General features: G+C 40.2%; 1 protein-coding gene across 1 annotated transcript in view; it reads right to left on the bottom strand.

The window, feature by feature from the left end:
* LOC136863392 (uncharacterized) overlaps positions 1–15,970 on the bottom strand; it is a 92,387-nt gene extending 76,417 nt beyond the window's left edge. The window contains exon 1 of the mRNA XM_067139800.2: positions 15,762–15,970. Coding sequence (XP_066995901.2) covers positions 15,762–15,836 — 75 coding nt within the window. The 5' untranslated portion in view covers positions 15,837–15,970. The remainder of the gene's footprint in view (positions 1–15,761) is intronic.
* Between the last annotated feature and the right edge of the window lie 2,273 nt (positions 15,971–18,243).

Raw genomic sequence — 18,243 nt, 5'->3', positions numbered from 1 at the left:
GGTTGGACATAGAGGCACCGGATTAACGGCATTGTTATTACATTCCCATAATACATATTTAGCAATGAATAACAAAATATGTGGTTTTGTGTTGTGTTCTCCTTTAAGATGTTATTGAAGTATAATTACAACATTAACTAAAATATTCATAAAAACATGTCAGCTTCCAGTCGATGAGTTTAAATCTTTTTTGAAGTCCCATTCATATTGTGCTTGAATGCTTGTGGAAAAAGCTAATTAGCTTGCTGTTCTTATTGCCAAAGGTAGATTCTAGAATGACCTTGCATCTCAATGTTGGAATGTGTTTAGAAGTTACACTGACGAAAATGGAAATTGCAACACCCAGAAGGAGTGGTGCTACATTGCTGCAACTGAACATGCAGGACGAGTGTTCGGTTGTGCTTCGATGATTACACTTTCAGGTCCCTCTGACCACAAGTTTGGACAACAATCAATACAGGATGTACCCACCACGAGCTGCAATACATTGATGAATTCGTCCAGGCATGGAGTCAATAAGGCCCTGGATCGCTTCCTGAGGAATTGTGGCCCATGCTTGCTGCACTGCACAGGTCAGTTGTTCCAGAGTTGTGTGTGGCTGAGGACGGTTGGCCAGTTGTCGACCCATCATGTCCCGCACATGCTCAATAGGACTGAGGTCCAGGGATCTGGACGGCCCATTCTAAGGTTGTGATGTCGTGGAGAGCTTCTCTGGAGATGCGTGCAGTGTGAACCCGGGCATTGTCCTGCTGAAACGTCCCATTAGCAATGTTCGCCATCACAGAGACAACCACTGGATTGAGTACCCTATCAACGTACTGTCAAGCATTCAATAGTGCCCTCAACAAGCACTAATTGTGATTTCACATTAAAGCCAATAGCTCCCCAGACCATAATGCTTGGTGTTGGCCCTGTGTGCATCTCGACAATAAGACCTGGGCGGCCCCTTTCACCGGTACGTCTGCGCACACGATTCCGGCGATTACTGCGGGCAAGACAGAAGCGCGATTCGTCACTAAAGACAACCCTATGCCATTCGTCGACCCACACTGATCTTTCTCGTCGCTGACGTGGGGTCAATGGAACACCTTCTGCAGGGACAAGGGTTCGTAAGCCTGTTTGTTGTGCAACGTGGGGTGCCACAGCTGCTCAAATTTGCGCTGCTGTTGCGTGGGGTTCCATTCGGGCAATCTGAATGATGCAGTGATCCTCTCTCACAGTTGTCTGTTGCGCTGGGCCTGTGCCATGTCTACGAGTGTGGGTACCATCATTTGACCACTGCTGCCATACACGTACCGTACATGCCTGTCGGCGAACACGTGCAGCGACAGTCCTTAGCAATAATCCAGCCTCACACAGCCCAATTATCCGAGCCCTCTCAAACAGCGACAGTTGTTGATAGCGTCCTCTGTCGTCGAGGCATGTTTGACGGGGAACACTTCACTGCACCGACTGCAAGTCAACTACGCTACACCAGAGTCCGTATACTGGAGTTGATTCCTCCGCGACCAATCATGTGGGGAGACCTGTAGCAACAATCCAATGGGTCTGAAACTTTGATCATTTACATACGTACATGGCATCATTCCATATCTTGAAAATCAACATAAACGACCAATGACTACTTCATGGTGTTGCAATTTCCATTTTCTTAAGTGTATGTTCATAGACCATATAATTGGGCAGGCAGAAAATAAGTGAGAATAATTAAAACCTTTTATTTTTGAAAGTGTTTCATTCAGATTTATTTCTTAGAAAAAAGGGAGGGTGGTGTTTTGAAAAATTCTAACTTACCCCTATCTGGATTCACCTCTTTACATCCCGCTATCTTGGGTGTGGGTCTGTTTCCTCCATCCTTGATCTGGTATAGTAGCGATGTGTTATAGCCTGCTTGTTAGCACAGTTCGGCAGGGAGAGGGGAGAGAAGGGCGTGTCGTCATCTGTTGATGTTCCTCGCGAGGATGGGGTGAGGAGAGGGTGCTAACTGTGACTTAGACATACTTGTTCGTTTTATTTGCTAAGCTAGTTTGCTTCCTGTCTAATAAATCCATATATCTAAGTATATATTCATATAGAGGGTTTCTTTGTTCGTTTGTATCGTTTAAATTCCGATCCTTATTCGGTAACTTATCAAGAAGGATGTGAATGTTTTCTAAATTATTCATGTCTTCTCTTGTTTATCCTGTTAATTTCAATGTCCTGTTTAATGTTGGTGAATTTATGTCCTGTTTCCTTCATATGAGCCCCCATTGCGGAGAACCTTCTATATTTCTGTGTGTTTACATGCTCCTGATATCTTATTGAAAAATTCTGCCTGGACTCTCTGACATATGAAACCCTGAATTGGGAGCAAGTCAACTTGTAGATTTTTAATTATTCTCACATTTTCTGCCGGTTGCAGATCCTGCTGCAAGCTGCCCAATTATATGGTCTATGGACATAACTTCTAAACACATCCCAACAGTGAGATGCACGGGCATTCTAGAATCTACCTTTGGCAATAAGAAAAGCAAGCTAATCAGCTTCTTCCACGGGACTTAAAAATGATTAACTCATCGACTGAAAGCTGACATATGTTTTTATGAATATTTTAGTTAATATGTTCTAATTATACTTCAGTAACATCTTAAGTAGTTAGCTGGTGAACAGTTAATCAGTTTTTCAAATAAGCCTCCAAACAGAAGCTATAAAAATGTCTTTAAGTGTCTTTTTATCTTATTGGAAAAGGATGATTTAACAATATTTTAGTTAAGGACAAGTTATTAATCACTTTTTCACCATTCTTCCCCACCCATTCAACCCACCTCCCACCCCCACACCTCTCTCCACCACCATCGTCCACCAATAGACAAAAAATTTTTTAAGTTTCCCAAGTAAATTAAGACTAATGCGAGAATATATAATGTGCTTAGTTTTACCTTATTTCCACGTAAGCTTATGTAAATATAGCTAATGATTACTGCAAAGCAGTTGAAACATGTACTGTTAATGATTTTATAGAGTAAATGGAACTAATAGTTTGTGAAACAAATGTACAGGGTTTTTACAAATGATTGAAGCAATTTCATAAATTCACTGTAGCTCCATGAATTGACATATGGTCAAGAAACTCAACAGTCATGTAGAAAAACTCAAAAGTTTTGGTCGGCTGAAGTCGCGCTCCAGATTTCTACCACAAGAGTGCAGCAGCAGTGAGATAAGATGGAGACAGAAGCCGACAAAGCGTTTATTGCGCTTGAAATGCACACGCTTTCAGTCCGTCATAACAGTGCAATGACATTTCAGCACGAAGTACCACAAAGTTCCATCAACTGCCAAATCCATTCGGCAATGGTTTGTGCAATTTAAAGCTTCAAGTTGCCTCTAAGGGGAAATCAATGGGTCGGCCTACAGCGACTGAAGAAACAGTTGATCGCATGCGGGCAAGTTTCACACGTAGCCCACAGAAGTCGACGGAGAGCAACCAGGGCTGAACATACCACAGCTGACCGTTTGGAAAATGTTACAGGAACGACTAACCGCTTACAATTGCTACAAGCCCTGACTCCCGATTACAAAGTCAAATGCCTTGAATTTTCAGCACTGTTGCAAAAGTGTATGGAAGAGGTTGAGTTTAGTACGAAACTTTTCTTCAGTGTTATTGGTGGAAAAATATCTAATTCCCTCCTTGGGAACTTAGAATTTCCATTCGGAATTGCTAGGCGGGCAATAATTCCATTGTGGAGATTTATCTCCCGTATACAGTTACCAGACTGTGCCTCTTATAATGGGCTTCCGATAAGTTCACCTGCGTACACCCCAGCGCCAGTGGGTAGGGTCTGACACATCGCACTCTGATGAGTAGTGTCAGACCGAAGACGAAACTCTGGTTAATAGAGCAACCGCCTGAAAAGCCTTACATCTGAACTCCCAAGTAAGTCGACTAGAAAAATACACTGAAATGCCAGCCACGTCCTCCAGGCCGGCCGGTAGCTCCCCGGTTGGCTGATTCACTTGTCCGTTCCAAGAAGTACCGAAAGAGGCCAACACAGGGCTGGCACGTAAACAGTAAATGGATAAAACTATTCGATAATTTTAGTATCTTCCCACCCGAAACCCCTACTCCCCATGCAGGTTCCGTAAGTATGACATCATATCTGCCGGCGCATTCTGGCCTTGTTCCACAATTACCATACCGAACCCTAGCAAAACTGTCAGGTCCTCCTAAATGTTTGGCAGTGGTAGGGTTGCCATGGTTGGGCTTTTAACAGTTTTGTTGCTTTGTGGGCAGATAATGATGCATTAGCTCTTACAGCAAGAAGCAACAGGGATTTTGTTGAGTTTTATTTACAAGAGCTATTTCATCAAGATTTCCCTCTGTCAAAACAGTTTGTCTCCTGCATGTTTTCTTGTTAAGAATGCACACAGTGGAGTGGAACTTCTTCACAGAAATTACGTAAAATTGTTATAGCAAACGCATTGCCAGGCGGCAGCTTCTGATCCCAAAACATGGCCCGCATAGTAGTGAGGGATGTAGTAGTATTCTTTCCTCTGGACACAAGGCACGCGTGTCTTAAAACGCAAGTGAGCGCTGCTAAGGGCATAGATGTTGTATTTTGTGTTAATTTTTTTAAAAATTGTGTTGTCATTTATTCAAGACAAAATATAAAAACCTGCTTATGAGAAAAAGCACAAACTAGTATAGCAGAATATTTTGCTTTTTGCATAACGCATGCAGTGGTCGCAGATGTCAGAAGGAAGGAAGGAAGGAAAGAAGGAAAGAATTGGCAAATAAAATCGGCAAAGAATTTTCAAATAGCCACAAATGATCACTATGAGCTAACCACACACACAAATAGCAGGTCTCTCAAAATACTAAAAACCTTGATTCATATCACAGTAGGCCTATTAAAATATTACTTTTATGCTGCTAATATCAGTCTCACAGTAACATCAAACTAGGGACTGTGATTATGATGACGATAATGTGGCCTTTACATCCCTTCTAACGAATGCAGCTTGGCCGTACGCTAACAATTTAGCCATGCAGCCGGCATATAATTATTTTTTAAAATGTTAAAACGTGTAGTTTGGACATAAAATAGCCACTGAACTTGGCTATCTTTAAAAATAGAATGCATTATTTACTTTACCTCTACTCTTCCTCATTGTCTGCTAGGTGAATCACAAATATATCTTGGTTGCTATCCGTGTCATGATTCAAGTACTCTTCTAAGAGGTGCATTGTCAACAGAGCAGCGAGGATTTCTGTCAGGGAATGAGAACTTCTCTTTTAAAGCCCATTAGTCACACAGCACCCCCTGCTGGACAAGCAAGGGGCCAGCAGATCAAGCGTATGCCGTTTTCTTTGTTGCTGCCTGAGGATTGGTTGGCCATCCCAACTTTACTGCATTCCAATGGGGAGGGAGAATGCTAGGAAATTTGCAAATGAACCTAAAGCAGTAATCTCAAACAGAAGAATGCTTTGCATAGCTCATCAATTAATACATGCTGTTCTACTGAATATATTACCCATTAAGGACACTATAACTTTTGAATTCATACAGAAACTATACTATTTCATAGCTAACACACTGTACACACTATCAATACCACACATGTTGAACTAAGCTATTGAGGTGAAGACGCAGTACTTATAGCTTAATCGCTACTGCATCACAACAGCTGCACATGAAACAATACATCTCTCTGCAAACTAGTCACTCGGCCGTGTTATCGCCTTTCCGTGCAGCTTTACACTCTACCAGAGCTAAAAAAAAGACCCAGAACATTGTGCATCATGAAGACTTATGCATGAGAAATGCCATCTGATTTTAGACAAAATATCGTACCTATTCGCAAGAATGTACATGCTAACAGGTATGAAAACTACCGTATCATAAGTTTATTATGTCACACCTGAAACACTTTAACACTTATGATTTGCAAAACACCAGAAAGAAAAGTTGAAGCTGAATTAGATCAGTTTGGCTTCAGAAACAATGTAAGCAATCTTAATTTTACATCTGATCTTACAGGATTGAATTAAGGACAAGCTCAAGTATATGGCTTTCGTAGCTCAAGAAAAGACCTCCGATAATGTTGACTGGACCAAGCTCTACGAGATTCTGAAGGTGATCAAGATCGGATACTGAGAAAGAATTATCTACAATCTGCACCAAAGTCAGTCTGCAGTGATAAGAATTTAGATTAATAATTGATGCGGGCCACCCGATACTCACTACATTCAGCTGCACGTGGAATGACTGTCGTTTGTTTTTTGCTCACGGCCTTCTCGCTGAGGACGTGAGTATATGCTCGGGTGGTCTAACAATGCTACCAACCTGCTCATTTGGGAACTAACACTAGTGACAATGGACTGATAGCAGCGCATTCTATTCTCGACAGTGTGCAAAACCTGAATTAATTTATATTTCAGGTCAGTGAGAAAGTGATTCGTCTGGATTGGTTAGGCCCGGCTAGTGTCAAAACCATTGGACTGTAGGTGGCTTTAAATGCGAGAGTGCATGAATTCCTCAAGGCTGCCACAGCCCTGTACCCACCACTGCATTAATGTAAGTATTATAATAAAATATTGCTGCTGTGTATTTGACATTGTTTCCTTTAGATGCGTTTTTTTGTTTGTGCTTTTATTCAGCCAGGGTTGGTAACGCAATCTATCAGCATTGATGGCAATGACGTCCAAGTAGCTACTTTAGCCATGGACGATGGTGGGTGCTGTTCTTTATTAGGTTGTAAAAGTAAATTTATTTCTGGGGGCAAGATGGTAGGTTTCTAGACATCGCAATGAACACATTTCTCCTCTAAAAGGAATTTCAAACAAGATTTGCATTATTTCCACTTCCTTATAATGTTACGAACTTTGGGTAGCGGTGTCAACTTTTACCGAACTGAGGGCTCTGAAGAACAAAGCAATCCAGAAAGAAACAAGGCAAGGCTGCAGTTTGCCCATCTCCTTATCAATGTTTATACCGAACAGGCAGTAAAGGAAGTAAGAGGAATTAGGAAAAGGAATCAAAATTCAACCATAGGAAATCAAAACTCAGATTTGCTAAAAAAATTCTTATTTGATGTGAGTAGGCAGATAATCTGAAGAAATTGCTGAATGATATGAACCATCCTTGAGGAGTACAAGATGAAAAAACAAGTCCAAAACAAAAATGGTGATTATGCTTGTTCAAAGGGACAAAAGTAAAGAAAAGAATTTGCTCACTTTGAAAACTGATAAAGGAATTAGAATGATACTATTTTCTTTACGTCACACCAACACAGATAGGTCTTATGGCGACCAACCATGGGAGAGGAAAGATCTAGGAATGGGAAGCGGCCGTGGCCTTAAGGTACGTCCCCAGCATTTGCCTGGTGTCAGGGCTGCCAACAATGGGGTGTGAACCCACCATCTCCTGGATGCGAGCTCACAGCTGCACACCCCTAACCACACGGCAAACTTGCCCGGTTTAGAAAGATGTTTGGAAGAGTTTTTATCTGGGGCTTGGCATTATATGGAGTGAAATATGGACAATGGCTAGCGAATAAAGAAAAAGAGAGAAGCTTTTGAAATTTTGTGTTATAGAAGAATACTTAACGCGAGATGAGTAAATTGGATAACAAGATACTTAATCGTACGGGCAAAAGATCAATTTGGCCAAGTTCAACCAGGAAAAAAGTTAGAATGATAGGACATCTAAAGACGCCCAGGACTTGCTCAGTTGGTTTTTTATCGAGATGTAGGCGGTAAGAACAGTACAAGTAGACCAAAGTATGACCATGACAACCAGATTAGAGCAGAGATGTAGTTATATAGAAATTAAAATGTTAGCACAGGATAGAGTAGCATGGAGAGATTCAGTAAACAATTTTATGAACCTACGGCCCAGACACTGTGAAATGACACGAGGGTACAAAAGGTACAGTAACCTCCACTTAACCCTCGAAGTGGCGGTCATTTATCCTGTAATGGCAGCGATATTTTACCGGTGTTGCAGACTCTTAGTATAAATTGTGTTAAAAATCGCTGACTTGTTATACATACATAAACAGCACACCCTTTTATCCTCAAAAGTACAAGGAATAATATGATGATACTAAAGCTGTTATTTATCATCCACAAAGTGTAAGACCAAAAATATGTTGAATTTGTTTATATTATTTATTTTTGCAAAAGTTTTGCTATATATAAAATGTTTATATTTAGGTAAATTTAAAAAATGACATATACAAAAGAAGCACCAGTTCTTAGTAAATAGGTGCGTACCAGTATATAGTTTATAATACTATTCTTAGCTGGAAAAATTATACAACAATGTATACGATTGTGTGCTACCACTTGTACATTTCACTCACAGTCACTTGGGTGGGTCTTTCTTTTTACTCCATGATTGTGAGGCCTCCAGAAGTGCAGTAGTTTATAACACCCCTGGTGAATACCACCATTACATCCTCGACACCAGAATGTAGACTTCTTCTTCTTCTTTACTTTCAAGCACACAACACATAGGCGATTGTTATTCTGTGGCAATATTTCGAGAGCATGAGAGGGGCCTCCTGCATGACCTGTTGGCCTCACAACTGGAATTGGGAACTGTTCATTTGGCAATCTCCTAACTATAGTGATCATGAAGTCTCATCTTGCTAAAGGCTTATCAGTGTTCTTTATGTACAGGACGTATGTGTCAAATAATGTTATATCTAGAAGATGTGAAAAAAACTGCTTCCAGTACCTTCTAGTGGGTCTGGAACAAGTGGCATGGAAAATGCACTTACCTTTATTATCTACACCTCCCATCAAGTTATTGTACTTATGAATCAGTAGTGTTCTCAACCCCTCATTTCCCTCAGTGTAACATCCCGTTGTGAGACAATAGACTGGTTTCCTTGTTTTCGTCTCTTTATAAGCAACCAGTAGAACGTCACCTTGCCTAAAGTAAACGATTTGCCTAGGTTCAAGTTTTGTACCTAAAACAATCTGAGACAGTCACTTTGAAGATTTATTCACTGTTCCTGTGAGGAAATGATTCAGTATTGCTGAGATGAGTGCATATCAACACTTCAGATTGATATCAGAAGGAAAACTGGCGACTAAATATAGCTGGCTCAGCTGAGACATTCGTGTGGCCGGCCGCCGGGTATGTAGCAGCTAGCAAAAGACAGCGGAATTATGACGCTACTTTGGCAACGATTTACACTAGATTAGCGTAAGATGTTATTATACAAACTATTTCATGATTATGGCCGAACATTTCTCCTTCAATTGATTCGTAATTAGCACATTTCGATGAATAATAATAAGATTATCGAAATAAAATAAAGAGCATGTCAAAACGCCTGATATCAGGCGTTGCCACTGGGCAAACGCATAAAATGCCTGATATCAGGCACTTGCCACTTGGAGGGTTAACAGTCACCTCACTACATAGCCAACCCTCTCTGGATTAGATTAATTTTCTGAAAAAGTCTTAATATTCCGTCCTCTAGTCAACCAACACCACGCTGAACGGCCAGAACCATTTCACAAACTAACCTAAATGAAATGGCTGTTCATAACCACTCTGAATACTTTGTTCATCCCTGAGACAGACAGATGGACAGTAATAAAAAATACAGTTTTCACATCTGATCTGTAGTTTTTTCTGGGGTACAATAAATACTCTCCTTCCTAATCCACCCTTTTCCATAGCCTATCCACATACAAAGTTGTTAATTACTACCAACAGTTAACCCGGCAACGGGCATGTGGTGAGGGAATCTCTTGCTCCTTGATTTCATCATCCCACTGGAATGGTTTTGCGCATGAGTCTCTCGTAGGTATTCCAAGTTCATTGTTTTGAATTCAAGTCTGCAATTGTTGCTCGTTTGTGAAGGTTCGTTGTTTTATTCTGCGGTGCTTTGTTGTAATACGTGCACTTCAGTGAGATTTTCCCTCACCTTGCGCCTTGTTACATTTATATTTCTGGCATTGTTAAGCAAGGTAGAATATCCTACTAACTAAAATATTGTAAAATACAATAATTCTTATTAAAATAAATACAGAAAGCTTTAAATGACCAATTAAATCTAAATATGTACTATAAAGATGATTTTCTTCATACATTTCATGGTTGAGAGAAGATCTCGTCAAGTGCCCGCTCCCGTTCCACATCACCACGTGCCCTTTGCTGGGTTAATGGGGTGATGTGATTGAACAAGTCAACAACAGGCAAATTCATTCTGAGTTGGAATAATATATGAATAGGTTGTACTATTGCTACACTTACTGGCAATTTAGCAAAGGAATTCAGCTGCAGTAAGTTACTGTATTCAGTGAATGTGCAAGGTACAATGTGTGATTTTTTTTTTTTTTTTGCTAGGGGCTTTACGTCGCACCGACACAGATAGGTCTTATGGCAACGATGGGATAGGAAAGGCCTAGGAGTTGGAAGGAAGCGGCCGTGGCCTTAATTAAGGTACAGCCCCAGCATTTGCCTGGTGTGAAAATGGGAAACCACGGAAAACCATTTTCAGGGCTGCCGATAGTGGGATTCAAACCTACTATCTCCCGGATGCAAGCTCAGAGCCGCGCGCCTCTACGCACACGGCCAACTCGCCCAGTCTGTGTGATAAGCCAGCAGATGTTACAACATTGGAGGGGAGGAGAAAAAAAGAAGCAACTAAATTAAAATAGAATGACTTGTTTCGTACTGAAAAGATCATCAGATTCTATGAAATCACACTCAGATATTTAGAAAAGAATTAACATTTATACTTATTTCTGTCTACATACTTATAGTAATTTAATTTAATGCAGTCAATGGTCATGAGATATATACATAAATACATGGATAAATGATCACTTAGAATACCATATGTAGTTCTGTGTTAATCACTACAAAATTTGGTGAAGGACACCACTCTTTTTCCACATTCCTGGAGGTGGTAGCGATCACGACGATTCATGCACAGCCAACACATACAATCCTCCCGCAGATCATGTTTCGTAATGTCACACACACTGTGATGGAAGCCATGTAGGCCCTACCACAAATCGTGTCATAACATGTCGTAGCTCAGAATTTGATTGTCTCCAATCCATGGTATAAAACGTGCTCAATATTTCCTTTTTCTCAGAATAAAGATCTTGTAGAACACTGTCATAGGCAGGTATAGTAGGTGTAGTACCGTCCACTCTCGTAGGTCCTCTATGCAAAACCCTTCTCTTACTAGTTTGTATACCAATCGTGAGGGAGTAAATTTTGATGGGCTTAGAACTTTCTTTAGATAAGCAGCTTTTTTCTTCTCTAAATTCTAAAATTACTCTTGGTAAGATGGTCCCATATTAGCTGTGGTCCGTAACTCATTATTGGCGAGATCTTCACTTTAAAGAGCTTCATCGCTGTATCCACTGAGAGACTCCGCAGATGCTAGATTTCATTAATGGCTATTACTGCAGTGCAGCAACCTTGTCTTATACGTGTATATGTAGCGTGAAAGTGGTACCCATGACCTGTAATAATTCCCAGGTACTTAAACGAGGCGGGTGTCAATCTCTCTCATATAATTGTATCTTTCAATGCTATTTCCCTCCTAATCTGAATGTCAAAACTACAGTTTTACTTGCATTCAGCATATTCTCTAGCTTAGCATAATATATTCTACGCTACAATGGAGAGAAAACAGGACTTCATTAAGAGAAGTTCCAGATTTCAATGTTCATACGTATTTAAACCGAAATAGAACAGAAATGTTTATACTTTTCTAAATATTTGAGTGTGATTCGATAGAATCTGGTGACGTTCCTTTAAGAACGAAACACGTCATTCTAATTTAAGTCGTTTCTTCTTCAAGTATAGTACAGCTTTCTTTTTCAGGTAGTTTACAAATGTGAAAAATGAAAACCTACAACCTGTTTTCCAGTCATTGACCGGGTCAGGGATGTAATGAATGAAACATATATATAGGCTGTTGTTACAATGGGGTCGCCACTCCCAAGGTGATTTGTTAATTAATGAGAAATGCTATGAAATGATAATGGAGAGTGTTGCTGGAATGAAAGATGACAGGGAAAACCGGAGTACCCGGAGAAAAACCTGTCCCGCCTCCGCTTTGTCCAGCACAAATCTCACATGGAGTCACCGGGATTTGAACCACGGTATCCAGCGGTGAGAGGCCGACGCGCTGGCGTCTGAGCCACGGAGGCAGTTTACAAATGTATTACTTAAAATTAGTTTTGGCAGGCTGAAGAACTTAACAGTTATAAATTAACTGAATCTAAACTGAAAAGAAATATTACAAAAAGAAAGGAATTTCTGTAAAGAAAATTTTCAAATGTACTACAAGTGAATAGTGCAACATATCAGTCAGTGTTTTAGAAAAACTAGTAGAACAGTCTTGCAACTAAATAAACTTGGAAGATTTTATTTTAAATCAACTGAATTAGAAACAGTATTTCTATAATGGAGTGCATTTAGTATAACTCACTCTATACACATAGTACTCTAATCTCATTGTTCAAAAGAGTCTTACTCTGTTGATTTACTCTAATTTACATCAATTATACAAGGTGTTAACCAGTCAATGTTTATGTACGTTACTTTGAATACGTAGATAGTATTGTAGCCAATCAGTTGATGAAATAGGCCTCTCCCAATTTCAAAATTCCATAACCTTAATTTAGCAGCTGTCTGTACTAACTGCATTTCTCAGAAAAATGTCTGGCCACTGTAAGCAGGTTGCATTGTATGCAGTAAGGCCTAACTCACTGTTAGGGGTAAAAAAAAAAAAAAAAAAAAAAAAAAAAAAAAAAAAAAAAAAAAAAAAAAGGCTTGATTTTTGGCTTTGAGCCAAGGCTGGATGTATTTCTCACAGTGCAGTTTGTGAACTGCATGTGCAGCTGTGGTGAAATTTGTATCACGAGTGGACCAATAAAACCACTGTGAATGACAGGCATGGAAACTCCAAAGCACTGGTAACCACTGATGTGGGAGGTAAACATCAGCTAAGAAGGTGCGCGAGGGTTGACATGCACAGTCGAATTACTCACCATCAAAATGAAGCAGGGGCAACCACAGGTGTATTTAAAGAGTGTAGCAAACCCTGCTGTGCTTCATCGATAGGACTGAAGCCAACTTAGCACCACCACTAAAAAAAGTGTCGCAAAGGAAAAGACATCAATCTGCACTGTGGTACTGGAAATAGATCCAGTTTCCTGGTTCATCGAATGGATGGATAGTAGTGCGTTGGGCAAGGTACAGCAGAGAACAACCACCCTGCAACACATGATAAAAGAAGAGAGCTGGTGGTGATTGTGACAGTCTTGAGGAATGTTCTATGTGGAATTTTCTAGGATTACCATCCATGTTGAGGGCAGGTTACACATACCAACGCATGCTGACCTTCCTAGGAGCAGATGAAATCTTCCAACAAAACCATGCAAAATGTCACGACTACAAATGTACATCTGAACATCTGTGTGACCATCTTGGTTGTCACTTTAGCTCCATGCATTCTTTGCTATGCACCTACTCGTATCTATCTGATAAACTACTGGAGGTCCAGGTACTAGAGGCAACATAACCAGCACCATATATTCAGTCACTCCCAGCCCGTCTAGCAATAGTATGTGCTGCATAAGGCAGTTGCTCTAGATATTAGAAATTCAGTAAGGGCAGCATAATAATAATAATAATAATAATAATAATAATAATACAAATCTTATGTGGAATACCTTGTAGAGGATAGATATTTTCGCTGCGACAGCCAGAGAGAGACCTGCCAACCAGCCCCCAGAAGTACATTTACTTTTATAAATTAACTATAGTTTATCTAGATTAGTTATTTAACGTTTCGATAGATGTTGCCAAGTTTCAGCAATGTGACGATCAAATTTATTTCCTTGCAGTATAAACAAATGGCAGCCACATCAACTGAATGAATCGCTCGGGAATTCAAGGTTCACTCGGAAAATGCAAGATCTCAAAACAGAGCATATGACCACATGCCAGCACTTACATTATCTTATTTGGGGGAGATGTCTTATGAAATACGAAAACAAAGATTAGTGAGGAAAGTTAAAGAAGCCATCGCGCACTTAGAAAATTAACGTAAGAAAAGTAACACGCATATATAAATAATATGCAAGATACTACGAATTGGCAACAAATTTCAACGAACATAGTAACACATAATAATGCACTTGTTATGACGATATCGACTGTCAATTACAAGAAACTTACATGAAAAACGCACTTCAAAGACTCAGACTTATCACATAACATTAAATAAGAAGAAAAACCATGATGCTAACCCAGAGAACAAAATAATGAAGATCTTCAGTCAAAATGTGTAACTATATCCCAATACGAAATGCAAGAATAAAACCTTACTGCAATTTACTAACCGAAAATGCCTCAATAGCCTCACTAAAATTCATATTATATTCCACTTGGGACAAATATTAGTGACATTTCGTCGATACCTTTCGTCTACTTAACAGCGTAAAACTCAATGAAATTGAGGCGTCCAAAACACAAACAAAGCCACGTGCTGTAAGGGGGGGGGGGGGGGGAAACAGAAACACGTGGTCGTCTGAGCCAATAGGATCGGTTATTTTTACAACATGGCGCCAAACGTCAAGTAAAATCTAGATATGAATGAAGCATAATTTAAGCCGGTTCGCGGCACCAAGACCCCCTCTGCTTTATCACAGTCCAATGGTTCTGGCACTAGCCGGATCTAACCAATCTACTAGCCGACATGCCTTCACCTAACAATGTAAAAGTTCGTAAGCACATAAGTTGGCAGACAGCGAAAAACAAACAAATGACAGTGCAATTGCGCTTGAACTTATGCCGAACAGTCAACAAGTCCCACGTGCCCCCACAATTCTCTATTAGCAACTAGCTCTGCGGTCTTCTAAAGTTCCATATCTCCTACCTTTATATCATTAACAAAGGAGTCTAACCACCTATGACGACTTAAGTTTCAGTACTACTGTTGTGACTAAAAATGGACTTTCACACATAAATTGGGGACTAAAAGTTGGAAACCACTGTAGAAGTTTCATCATGAACGACATATCAATTATCCAGTTTGTGAAATGGCAGTTCTGCAAGCACAAGTTGTGCCCGACACGTTTAAAGAAGCAATTTATAAGCAGTAAAGTGTATCACAACAGATGGTACACCCTCTGAAATTATAACTTGCACTCGTTCTGATACGGTGAACACACGAGCATTTGTGCTACCCAGCCACAGAATGATTTAGCTATACGGTATCTACGTGTATGTAAAAGAACACTTACGTAAATTGATAAATCAGGAAGCGATTCCAGAGATTAAGTTAAGACACCTCCTTATTAATGACCCTCCATGGCACGTGTTATCTTTTCCTGGTTGCACTCTCGTTACACCATTCCTAAAGACAGTTTTCACCACCTGAATTTTGCAACTGCCAAGAAGATTGAAAGTAGAACTTCGATATACCAACGCCAGCCAAAACAGCTGCAGACTCTAGATGTTTCTACCCATATTCGTGCGCGCACACACACACTAGATAACCACTCAAATACTAGACTTCAATTAACAAAATCTTTGTGTTGGCCGTGAGGATTTCACATGAACAATGAAGTCTACAGATACAATTAATGAACGTGTGATGTTAGAAAGTCAAAACGTGAAAGGAATCGAACTAAATTTTACAAAACAAACCTACAGGGAGAACTTTCCAGGCATATATAACACTGCATAAACTATGTAGTGAAACATCACAACGCACTATGACTTACTTACCCTTTCTCTAAATTCATCTATATTATTGTCCCGCAATAAATCGTATTCAGTCTTGCATTCACTACCTGAAGCCATTATATATCTCAGGTATTCTCTTTAAGAAACTCCTTAAAAGGCAACGGCAAGAATCCGACCGAGCCGTACGACTCCCACAAAAGAAACACCACCAAGCTAAGCACTAAGAAGCATTTAAGAATTCAAAGTTATGTGAGAAGACACCAAACGTTATGTTTGAATTTTGATTGGCTACGGCTGTTACCCCCACTACTGCCGACCCAGCGAATATTTACCTTAGCCTACAAGGAATACAAAGCCTGCTCTACTGTATTTGTCTAGAGGCGGCAAACTATCGATAGTAATCGCCATCGATATTATAAGCTCTACTATCGATAGTAATCGACAGTTTCCAAAACGTGGAACGAATCATATCATTATGCCTGAAAATTGAACATTTATTGAACAAAATCCACAAAAAAAAAATCAGTAGAAAGCACAACTATTTCATGCTATGTAATTTCTGAAATTCAAATCGGAATCGCTCATAAATCTCTTCAGTGGCACATCCGAGACATTGGGTGAAATGAATAAAAATGAGATGTAACTCGGAGACAAGTCTCGAAGGAGGATTGAGACGGAAGTCACTTTCGAGACAGAACTCGTCATGAATAAAGTTTGTTTCTCGCTAACGAGACTTGTCTCCTTCCGCTTGAGATGAGTCTCGCACACTGGCTCTGATATCTGTCAGCTGACGAGTGAATTAACATTCGGAGAGCTACAAAGAGTGGTTTTGTTGGAACAGATGAAGGTTTTAGATGTCTTCTTCTTCTTCCTCCTCTTCTTCTTCTTCCTCTTCTTAATCTGTTTAGCCTCCAGGGTCGGTTTTCCCTTGGACTCAGCGAGGGATCCCACCTCTACCGCCTTAAGGGCAGTGTCCTGGAGCTTCAGACTCTCGATCGGGGGGGGGGGTTACAACTGGGGAGGATGACCAGTACCTCGTCCAGGCGGCCTCACCTGCTATGCTGAACAGGGGCCTTGTGGGGAATGGGATTGGAAGGGATAGGGAAGGAAGCGGCCGTGGCCTTAAGTTAGGTACCATCCCGGCATTTGCCTGGACGAGAAGTGGGAAACCACGGAAAACCACTTCCAGGATGGCTGAGGTGGGAATCGAACCCACCTCTACTCAGTTGACCTCCCGAGGGTGAGTGGAACCCGTTCCAGCCCTGGTACCACTTTTCAAATTTCGTGGCAAAGCCGGTAATTGAACCCGGGCCACCGGGGATGGCAGCTAATCACACAAGAGTTAGATTTACAAGCGAAAAAGTTTGAAAAGCGACAGTGTGTTCTCGAAAAAACAGAAGAACTCATTTCAGAGCAAAAACAGGTTTTGCAATTGCAAATGGAAAATATTTTACATGAAACGGAGAAAAGAGCAGAACAAACAAGTACAACCGAAATGGAACACCCACAGATATTTTTTTCATTTAGAATAGTTCTTTACAGCCTTTTCTTCTTCTTCAGTTTTGTTTCACTTGGGAGCCTATTCTGCAAACTACACCTTTCGTATTAATCAATATTCAATAATCACTACAGTTATTATTTCAATTCTTTCTAGGCTTACATACACGCAGTGACTCGTTCTGCCATGAAATAATATTTTCGTACCGGTATTTATTGACAGTAAATTCTTGCTCCAGTTTTAAATGGAACGTGGTGTGTAGATGGCAGCGATTTCAATGAAACATGGTAGGATGATCAACTAAGGCATCAGAACATCGCTGCATGATTGACGTTCTTATATAGGTTACCCGCAGTGTGACAAAATGAATGACTCTCAACAAGAATCCGAAAGTATATTTTGAAATATTCATATACTGTGCATGTTAGTAAAAATGGGCTTGACGAGCAAGACATTCTGTTCATGTTGTCAAAAGCTAATTCTCACTATAAAGCGCACTGTTTAATGTAACTTTAAAATAGAACTATCAGAGCATTTCTACAGTGCATACGCGAGGTCAATACAGCTGCAAACCACCCAGCTGTTCTTTAGCAATTAATTATAATAATGTCGTTGATTTTATGACAAAGTGAATATCAGCAATAAATTTAAGAAGGTGGACTGACAATTCATCGAAGTTTCATCGAAATCTGTCTGATCCAAACAAAATGCTTCCCTTGTAGTATTCGGCGCAAGTGAGATTTTGGTGCGACGGTTGAGAAAGAGGGCACTCATAGAGGCAGCAAATCATTGGCCGAATAATATCATTATGCGAATCTGTTAAATGTTGTGAAACCAGTTACAGCATATTTTCCTCAAGGGCACGAGCCGCCGGTTGAAACCTTTAAATAAACTTAGAAACAGTGCAATCGTAAAAGGCATGGGTAGGGAATTTTACGGCACTTAAAGTAAACAGTAATGGGATAGCTTACACCAGGACCAAAGATACTCACACATTCGTTCAATACCATTTGGTCAACACGTGAT

This window comes from Anabrus simplex, chromosome 2 (assembly GCF_040414725.1).
Source record: "Anabrus simplex isolate iqAnaSimp1 chromosome 2, ASM4041472v1, whole genome shotgun sequence".
In the NCBI taxonomy this organism is placed as follows: domain Eukaryota; kingdom Metazoa; phylum Arthropoda; class Insecta; order Orthoptera; family Tettigoniidae; genus Anabrus; species Anabrus simplex.
This window is presented reverse-complemented; position numbering and strand designations above follow the sequence as displayed.